General features: G+C 43.2%; 1 protein-coding gene across 1 annotated transcript; it reads left to right on the top strand.

The window, feature by feature from the left end:
* The first annotated feature begins 798 nt into the window (after window positions 1–798).
* LOC145803758 (uncharacterized) lies at window positions 799–2454 on the top strand. Its single transcript, XM_082897095.1, has 3 exons — window positions 799–1444; window positions 1715–1870; window positions 1946–2454. Exons 1-3 carry the CDS (start codon window positions 799–801, stop codon window positions 2452–2454), a joined length of 1311 nt encoding a protein of 436 aa, XP_082753221.1.
* Window positions 2455–10707: the final 8253 nt, after the last annotated feature.

Raw genomic sequence — 10707 nt, 5'->3', positions numbered from 1 at the left:
TCATCGCACCATGGAAACCTACTTCGACGATATAGTGGTCAAAAGTAAGGAAGAATCTCAGCACCTTGGTGACCTGGCTGATATGTTCGCCATCCTCAAGCGCCACAAGTTGTGGTTGAATGCTTCTAAATGTGCTTTTAGAGTGGGAACTGAATTTTTTTTGGGTTTTTTGGTCACCAACAAAGGAATTGAAGTCGACCCTTCATAGATCAAGGCAATCCAAGAACTCGAACAACCAAATTCCACTAAGGACGTGCAACATCTTGCTGGAATGGCAACCACACTGAATAGATTTATCAGTTGGTCGTCAGATCACTGCAGGCCCTTTTTTACGACTTTGAAAGCCAAGTTTTTCTGGGACGCAGAGTGCAACCGCGCTTTGACAGACCTAAAGGCATATCTCTCTTTCGCCCTAATCCTAGTCACTCCTCAATAAGGCGAAGAGCTCTATTTTATACTTGGCCGTTTCTCAACATGCACTGAGTGTAGTATTAGTTTGAGCTGAGGGGATTCAGCACCTTCATATTTTCTATGTCAGAAAAATTGGCTCTAGCCCTTATGATGGCCTCTAGAAAGTTAGCGCACTATTTCCACGCTCACACAATAGTAGTGTTAACCGAATTTCCACTCAAGGTGCTCTTTGAGAAGGCAGATTTTACAGGTAGAATTTTGAAGTGGGCAATAAAGTTGGGGCAGTGCGACATCAAGTTTTAGCCCCAAACAGCCATCAAAGCACAAGCCTTGGACTTGCAAAAATCTCAAAATCCCTCTGATTGCTAGAAGTTGTTCATTGGAGAAATGTGGAAACTCTTTGTTGACGGGGCCTTAAATAGACACAGTGTCGGGCTAGGAGTTGTGTTAATCTCGCCAGACGGACTGACCATTGAACATGCCATCACGTTAGGATTCCCAGCGTCCAACAATGAGACAGAGTATGAAGCTCTCCTAGCTGGCCTGAAAAGTGCTCTACGGATGGAAGCCACCAAGCTCATGGTGTTTAGTGACTCCAAACTCGTTGTTAACCAAGTCTTTGGTGAGTGTGAGGCTAAGGATGAGAGGATGGCCAAGTATCGAGTGTTGATATGTGCCAAAATCAAAAAATTTGACGCAATCCGAATAGAACAAATTGGCCGCAAGGAAAATAGTCAAGCAGATGAACTAGCCGGCTTGGCATCCATGCAAAACACCTTCCCCAATCCTTTGATGATCGAGTTCTTGCCCCGACCTAGCATCGAGGAGCCAGAGGCGCCCGAAGTACTCTGCACTGAATTGGGGCCGTCCTGGATGGACCCAATCATCACCTTTCTCAAAGATCGAATCTTACCGACCTATAAGAAGGAAGCCCACAAGAGCAGGGCCAAGTTAGAGCGGTTTTGGCTCTCTCCATCTGGGGCCTTGTACAAAAAGTCCTTTACAGGGTCGTATCTGAAATGCGTCCATCCCAGTAAGGTTTAAGCTTTCCTCTTTGAGATTCATGAAGGCATGTGTGGCAACCACATTGGGGGCAGATCGCTGGCATACCGTGCTATTTCCCAAGGCTATTGGTAGCCGTACATGCAGGCCAACGCGTAGAAATATGTTCGAAAATGCTAAAAATGTCAAAAATTTGCTCACTAAATCCACCAGCTGGCCAGAGAGTTGCTCCCCTTAACGAGCCCTTGGCCATTTGCACTTTGGGGGCTGGATATTGTGGGACTGATTCCAATTGCTCCAGGCAACCACAAATTCTTCAATGCTGCCACAGACTACTTCACCAAGTGGTTGGAAGCTGAGCTATTAGCCACCATCAAAGAGAAAGATGTGAAGAAGTTCATCTGGCAGAATGTCATTACTCGATTCAGTGTCCAAAAGGCCCTCATCTCAGACAATGGTACGTAGTTTGATAGGAAACTCTTCCGCGGGTTTTGCGAAGAGTTGAAGATTGAGTTCTACAATTCTACACTAGCCTATCCCCAGTCAAATGGTCAAGCTGAAGTTTCAAACAAAACCATCTTGGACGGGCTGAAGAAATGGCTAAAGAAAGCCAAATGGAGATTGGCTGAGGAACTCCCCAGCGTGCTTTGGGCATACCGAACTATCCCAAGACGTTCAACCGGGAAAACTCCATTCGCCTTGGCTTATGGCATAGAGGTGGTCATATCCTTGGAAATCGGCATGCCAACCATCCGTTCTGAAAACTTCGAGCCCCACTTGAACAGTGAAGCTATCGCCCTAGAGTTGGACCTAGCTGAAGAACGATGGAAAATAGCACTAATTCACATTGCAGCCTATCAACAAGAGCTCTCCCAGGAAATACAACAAGACCGTGCATCCACGTCCATTCCAAATTGGGGATTGGGTCTTGAGGAAGGTAATGGGCAACACATTGATCCTTTGGGAGGGCAAGTTGGGTGCAAATTGGGAAGGGCCGTACAAGATAATTGGCCTGGCTGGCAAATGGGGGATACCATTTAGAGGACTTGGACGGCAAAACTATCTCAAGACCATGGAATGCAGCCAACCTCAAGTTGTTTTTCTTCTGAAATGTAATCTTTTTTCCTTTTTATTCAAACTTTGCATTTTGACATTATATGTAATGTTTGACGAGCAATGGAAAAACGCCACTTATCTCTATTGTATTATGTGCCTGCCCTTCCTTCTTTCTGTATTAAAATATCAAGTTACTAAGTACTAAGGGCAATTTAGCCTTAGTTACAATAGTGCACCGTGAAGAAAGTTATAATCGGCTTGGGGAAAAAGACCGAGCTGGCTTTGCTCGCATTGCAATCAGTTGTTATCCCCAACTGTGGTCTCTTGTTTTGAGTTGATTTTGCTCACCCTTCGCTGAGATGATTTTGCTAGCCGGGGAAAAGTTAGTGTTCTGCCCAACTTCTGATTTGAGACCGAGCTGATTTCGCTCGTTATGTTTGAGCTGATGTTGCTTGTCTTCCCGAGCTAGATTTGCTCGCCTAGAAGTAGGTTGATGTTTTGTCCAACTTGTGATTTGAATCTAAGCTAACTTTGCTAATTTCCCAAGTTGATTTTGCTCACGTGGTAGTAGGTGTTATCTGTCACTTAACTTGCATAACCAAGTGGATTTTACAATCACACCGAGCTGAATTTGTTCACCGGGGAGACAGTTGACATAATTCCTAATAGATCTTTTTTGCTCGAGGGGACGTTATTCTTCCCCAATTTTGAAAAGGAATTTTATATTTACGCACATTCGAAAAATTATTCGAGCAAAAATAAGCTCGGCATGGCGAAGAGTATTACACATTGGCATATTACGAGCAAATTTCATCTCAGTGATGTGCAAATTTAGCACGACGCAGTTAAACCGAGCAGTTTTATCTTGGCAGCATTACAAGCTGAAGTTCCAATCATTCAAACAAATGCACATGGCGAGCAAAAAGAAGTTGATATTTCATTGATAAAGTAGTCCAGTTACAAAAGTAGGATTCACAACCCAGTTAAATTCAAAAAAAAAAAAAATGGGGGGGTTCAATCCAAATCCACAGTATCAATTTGATCGGCCACTTCCACCTATACCTCTTCCGTCTCGGCCTCTTCCTCTACGCCGAGCACTGTATTGTCCTCTAGCTCGGGATCAACCTCGGTTAGGTTGGCCCTTTCCCGGATGCCCCCGGTGACGGATTTTGGTCGGCTGGTTGGGCGGCAGACACATCGACCACGGCTGCAAGCTTCACTTCTTCTATGAGTTTATGCTGCATGGCATTGGCGTACGACTACATGTGGGCAGGGATGAAAGCGGGTGGTGGATTTTTGAATACATCAGAGTCTTGAGCAAGGCCAAGTTTTTCCACGGTAGCTTTCTAACCGCATTGAAAAAAGATGTCCTTCGTCCCTTCGACTTGTCGTTCATATGTCCTTTCGCTCTTAGCATAACCGTAATCTTCAGCGTCGTTGACTTGTTTCTCCAGCTCGGCTTTATGGCATCACAGAGCTTGCATAGCTTGGCAATGTATCTGGCCTTGGTTGCCTGCAGAGCCTTCTGTTTTTCCTTATCCACCCTTGCCAACTGCTCGGCCAGTTAGTCACGCTTGACCACTGCTGCCTCTTAAGCGACCTTCGGTTTTTCCAACTCGGCAGTTTTGGCCTTATTGTCAGTGATGGCCTCCCTCAAACTTTTTTTAACAAAGGCCGTGTGCTCATGGGTGGGGTAGTTTTTTTGCGCCACCTGCAACAAAGAATACGTCAGTACCCGTCGAACAATAACTTCTTAACAAAGAAAGTCGCATACATACCAAAACAAATCGACTTTACGGTCGACCTAAGGACCTTTAGGTCAGAAAGTTCATCATGCCTCTTCATGTCTGCCGAAAGGAGCAGACCCTTGGTCATGTTGAAGCCAAGAGAGTAGTCCTTGTCGGCATAAACCGAATCAGCCATGGTCACTGCTCGGTCCTTGTTCTTTAACTCGGGTGACCAGACTGGTGGGGCAGTTAAGCGAGTGGACTGTTCGGCCAATGGTTGTTTAGTCTGGTCACCCTAATTGGTAGACGGTTTGTAATACCCCTATTCCGTAATATGTTAATTGGTCCTTAACATAATGTGATTATGTGTTTTGATATGATTTGGTGTTCTACTATGTGAAAATATGTGGTTTGAAATTTTATCTGTTCATCGTAGGAATATCTGTTTGAGTAGTCTGCTTTGGAAAATCAATTGAGGGCCTTATCGGCCACGGAAACCGAAATTGATTACGCCATTGTGGTTGGCATAATTTTTAGAGCCTACGGTGAAATTTAATTGGAATTTGATTCTGGTCAATTTAAACTGATTAAATTGATAAATTAAGTACCCCATTATTTTATATTAAAATATTTGTTAGTGGGGCTTGTTGTGTATTTGTATTGCACTCTCCTTTAGCCCTCTTAAAACTCAAAATCTGAGTTAGACAATTGAGAGTGAGAGAGAGGCCGGCCATGGAGAGAAAAAGGGAGAGATTTGTGTAATTTGGGCTCAAGACTTGGGAATTTGAAGATCTAGCTCAAGATTTGGCTAGAGCTTGAGTGTTGAAGCTCTTAGGTAAGTGAATTCCTGGGCTCTTACTTGTAATTTGTAAGTTCAAAGGTTATTTGTGATCAAGAACATGTAATGAGTTGATTTTTGTTGAGTTTGAAGTCTTAGAACTCATGCATGTAAGAAATTACTTTGAATTTGCATGTTTGAGCTTGAAGCACATGATTCATGTAGAGTTTTGGTTAAAGCTCACGTTGTAATCACCATTTGTACCATCTAAGTTGAGAATGATGAGCATCTCCCACATGCATGTACAAATCATGGGAGTATGAGTCTTGAATGTTTGAATTTGAGCATGTTGATGGTGGGTTTGAGATATTTTGGGACATGCATGTAATCCATGTAATTGAGCTTTCCTAATGTTGTAATCTTGCATTAGTAGCATGTTAGCATGTGTAAATGTGTAAATGTGTAATTTGAACCATTGCATGCAAGAAATGTGGATGGAAAACCGATTTGGAGCTCAAGAACACGATCTGGGAAACCCAGATTTTTGAGGTCCGCTCGAGCGGGGTAATGGCCGCTCGAGCGGGAAAATCGTGCTCCCAGCATTTTTGCAGAGTTGGATGTCCGCTCGAGCGGGGACACTCCACGCTCGAGCGTGGATTTTCGTAGACAGGCCTTCAGCTTGAGCGCTCTATCCCACGCTCGAGCTCATCTTTCGTGCAACCAGTACCTCTGCAGGCCTTAAGGGTCCGCTCGAGCGGAGAAGTTTACGCTCGAGCGGGGACCCTGTTTCCTGGAATTTTGTTCATGCATTCTGTAATTCGTTTTCCGTTCCCTTTCACTTGTAAGCACTCTTAGGCATATGTTAAGCATTGTAAATGAGTTAATGAGATAAGAACAAAGCCTAAAGAGGTATATGTGAATTAAAGAACGGATTGAACTGTTAGTGACCCTTTTGTATTCATGAAATGTGTAGGGTCAAGCTCCAGGGCGCATCCACAAGCCGATCACTGTGAGTAATATCAATATTTGAAAACTTGTCAATGTCCAATTGTTATTCCCCTATAAATATTATGAGTTGTTAATCGGGATTGTGGACAAAAGTCTGACAAGAATAAATGAATGAATGGGCCGAAGGCCGTTTTGATAAGAATGAATGGGCCAAAGGCCGCTTTGACATGAATGAATGGGCCGAAGGCCGTTTTGATAAGAATGAATGGGCCAAAGGCCGTTTTGACATGAATGAATGGGCCAAAGGCCGCTTTGACATGAATGAATGGGCCAAAGGCCGTTTTGACATGAATGAATGGGCCGAAGGCCGTTTTGATAAGAATGAATGGGCCGAAGGCCGTTTTGATAAGAACGAATGGGCCGAAGGCCGTTTTGATAAGAATGAATGGGCCGAAGGCCGTTTCGACATGAATGAATGGGCCGAAGGCCGTTTTGACATGAATGGAAATCTGAATGGGCCAAAGGCCAGAATGTTTGGAACTACAGTTACTGGACTTGCATTTCGTATAGTTATATATATATATATTTTGTTGTTAAACAGAAGTACGAATTGGGCCCAAGGCCGTTTGGAGCATGTTGTTCTACATATTGTTATGTAACTGTTATATTTGATATTATTCACTGGGCTATCGCTCACGCTCATTCATGTATTTGTAGGTGAGCCAAGGGAAGTCCAAACCCAGCCCCAGTGAAGTCTGCTAGAAACAACAGGAGTTTTGGGAGAGTCAGCCTTGTGCCTCGTGCATGAGACCATCCTTGCCCTTTTACTATGTACCTATGTTTTGTCTTGTTGGCAAGGACTTAGTGCATGTCTGTACATAGTCTGTTATAGGTTGACTTTTTTTGGACGATCCTGTCTGTAATGAAATTTGTGGAATCGTACTTTTAATGTGAGTTATTAACGTATCTGAGTATGGTTTGTTTGATGTGCATATAAGCACGGCTCTATGGACAAAGTTTTTAATTTTGCTTCCGTTTGGCCCCCATTAACTCTGTTAAAATACGTTTAGAACAGTCTGAGGCCGTAGGTAATCTCATGATTACTGGCCGGTTACGTCCTTAACCCACGGGGGCGGGTTCGGGTCGTGACAGAGTGGTATCAGAGCACGAGTTAATAACTCACACACTTGTCCAAAAAGAGCAATAAGCGTCTAGATAAGATCTAGGATGCATTCATGTGGTAAGTGCGAGTTTGGAAGCATTGATTATATGCTTAAATGTTTTGTTATGAATAATTATATGTGTAAGTTGTGAACTACTTGCATTACAAATTATCTGGAAATGTGTGCTCCTTAGTGTATGTGTACTTGTGTACCTTTGGTATGGAATATAATGCAAGTTTAATCAGATGGTGAGAACCAGAGGTGATGAGTTAGAGGAATCCTCTACTGCCAGACTGGACAGAATGGAAAGACTGATTCAGGAAATGGCAGAAGCTTTGAGACAGCAACAGGAGTGCCAACAACAGTGGCAGCAACCACACCCGCCACCTCCACCTCCGGCACCACCCGTGCCAGATAATCAAAATGATGATCGGATAATCGCTCTCACCAAGGAATTCAAGAAAATGAAACCACCACAGTTTCATGGTGGACTGGATCCTTTGAAGGCGGAAGCTTGGGTTCTTGGGATCGAAAAGCTGTTTGAAGTATTTCCGTGCTCGGATACACAGAAAGTACTTCTAGCCACTTTTATGCTAGAAGACGAAGCGAGAAGATGGTGGATGTTGATGCGAGAAAACCACAGGGATGTTGACTGGGTGAAATTTTTGGAAATCTTCTATGACAAGTACTTCCCGCAATGTGTCCGGGACAGGAAAGTGGCAGAGTTCATGGAACTCAAGCAAGACAGCATGACTGTAGCTGAGTATGAGGCCAAATTTACTGAATTGGCCAAGTTTGCACCACATGTAATTGACACTGATTATAAGAAGGCAAGGCATTTTGAAGGTGGGCTCCGAAGTGACATCCTAGAGCGAGTGAATGTCCTGAAGTTGGAGACCTACATCGGGGTGCTTGACCGGGCCATCATATCAGAGGCTAACATAGCTAGGCAAGCTAAGCCAACAATCGAATGGAAAAGCAACAAAAGACAAGGCTTCTTTTCGAAGAAGAAATTCTTGAAAAAGCAAAACACGGGCTCCTCAACTACTTCCAGTTCTTCCCGAGACACAGCTCCCATGTGCAACACTTGTGGCAAAAAGCACTGTGGAGTCTGTTACCGTACATCAGGAGCCTGTTTTAAGTGTGGGAAACAAGGGCATATAGCCCGAGATTGTAATCAGAATAGTGGGAAGATAGCTGCTAGCTCCACTGCATCGATTCCGAAGCCGGGAAACACTTTGAGATCTGCTACTACTGGGGATACAGTGAGACAAGGGAGAGTCTTTGCACTCGTTCCGGGTGATACACGGAATGCCAATGCCGTTGTCTCAGGTACTATCTCGATATGTAATCAGGATGCTTTTGTGTTAATTGATTCTGGATCAACGCATTCATTTGTGACATATGCATTTGCATCTAGACTGAAAAGACCCCTAGAGTTGTTGCCATATTTGTTATGTGTGTCTGCTCCATCGGGGGAATCTGTGTTATGTGACTATATATATCGGTTTTGTGACATGCATATTGAGGATGCTACCCTATATGTAGATTTGTTGCCCTTAAACTTTAGACACTTCGATGTAATTTTGGGCATGGATTGGTTGACCAAATATTGTGCCACTATAGACTGTGTGACAAAGAGGGTTGTATTTAAACCACCAGAACAGAAAGAAATTGTGTTTGTGGGAAATGGGGTAGTACCTCCACCATATTTGATATCTGCAATGAAAGCATGTAAATTGATCAGGAAGGGATGCCAGGGTTATCTGTGTTATGTATTGACTGAACAATCCGTGAATGTTGAATTGAATGATATTCCCATCATTAGAGAATTCCCAGATGTGTTTCCAAATGAATTACCAGGGGAATTGGTAGACAGGGAGATAGAGTTTACTATTGAAACTGTGCCAGGCACCCAACCTATTTCTAAAACTCCCTACAGGATGGCTACAGCCGAAATGAAAGAATTAAAAGAACAGTTGCAAGACCTTCTTGATAAAGGGTTTATCCGGCCCAGTACTTCGCCTTGGGGCGCACCAGTGTTATTTGTAAAGAAAAAGGATGGTACCTTACGCCTATGTATTGATTACCGGGAATTGAACATGGTAACGATAAAGAACAAATATCCCTTACCCCGTATTGATGACTTATTTGATCAGTTGCAGGGATCACGGGTGTTTTCTAAGATTGATTTGAGATCTGGGTATCATCAGCTGAAGGTTAAAGCAGAGGATGTTGAGAAAACCGCGTTCAGAACGAGGTATGGTCATTTTGAATTTCTTGTTATGCCATTTGGAGTGACTAATGCTCCGGCAGCGTTTATGGACCTAATGAATAGAATTTTTAAAACCTACCTTGATGAGTTTGTTGTAGTCTTCATCGATGATATTTTGATTTACTCTAAAGATAAACTTGAACATGAACATCATTTGAGGATTGTTTTACAAATACTTCGGGAAAGAAAACTATTTGCTAAGTTAAAGAAATGTGAGTTTTGGTTGGATGAGGTTATTTTCTTAGGGCACGTGGTCAACAAGGAAGGAATTTCAGTGGACCCGCAGAAAATAGAAGCAATTGTGAATTGGCCTACACCAACTAATGTGACAGAAGTTCGCAGTTTCATGGGCTTAGCTGGGTACTACAGAAGGTTTGTAAAGGACTTTTCGAAATTAGCTGTGCCTCTTACCCAATTGACACGTAAAGGACAACCATTTGAGTGGAATAGTGAAAGAGAATCAGCCTTTCATGAATTGAAGACAAGATTGACCACTGCACCAATTTTGACACTACCTTCAGGTACGGAAAATTTTGTGATTTTCAGTGACGCATCTTATAAGGGTTTGGGTTGTGTGTTAATGCAGAACGGAAAGGTTATTGCTTATGCCTCCCGACAGTTGAGGCCACATGAGAAGAATTATCCAACACATGACCTAGAATTGGCCGCAGTTGTTTTCGCTTTGAAAATCTGGCGGCATTATTTGTATGGGGCAAAGTGTGAAGTCTACACAGATCATAAAAGCCTAAAATACTTCTTCACGCAGAAAGAGTTGAATATGCGTCAGAGAAGATGGCTGGAATTGATAAAAGATTACGACCTAGAAATTCAGTATCACCCCGGAAAAGCTAATACAGTGGCTGATGCCTTGAGCAGGAAATCAACAGGGAGTATGGCTTGTTTGCTTACTGAACAAAGGGAGATCTTGCAAGACTTTGAAAGGTCTGAAATTGAAGTGGTAGTGTGTGAACAGGGCGGATTGATAGCCGCTATTACAGCCGAGCCGGCAATTGTTGATGAAATCAAGCAAAAACAGAAAGAGGATGAGATCCTCAGAAAGGTAATTGATGAATTTGAAGTAAGCCCAAAAGCGGAGTTCGGTGTCGAGAATGGAATGTTGAAATTTCGAAACCGAATATGTGTCCCAGATATCACGGAACTAAAGAAGAGGGTCTTAGATGAAGCCCACAGATCCGTATTTACTATGCATCCGGGTAACAATAAAATGTATCGGGATTTGAAACAAACCTATTGGTGGCCTAAAATGAAGAAAGAGATTGCAGAATATGTGTCCAAGTGCCTTCAGTGTCAGCAGGTTAAGGCGGAACATCAGAAACCAGGCGGTCT

This window comes from Camellia sinensis, chromosome 12, assembly GCF_055761805.1.
Source record: "Camellia sinensis isolate YWXY chromosome 12, ASM5576180v1, whole genome shotgun sequence".
NCBI classification, from domain to species: domain Eukaryota; kingdom Viridiplantae; phylum Streptophyta; class Magnoliopsida; order Ericales; family Theaceae; genus Camellia; species Camellia sinensis.
This window is presented reverse-complemented; position numbering and strand designations above follow the sequence as displayed.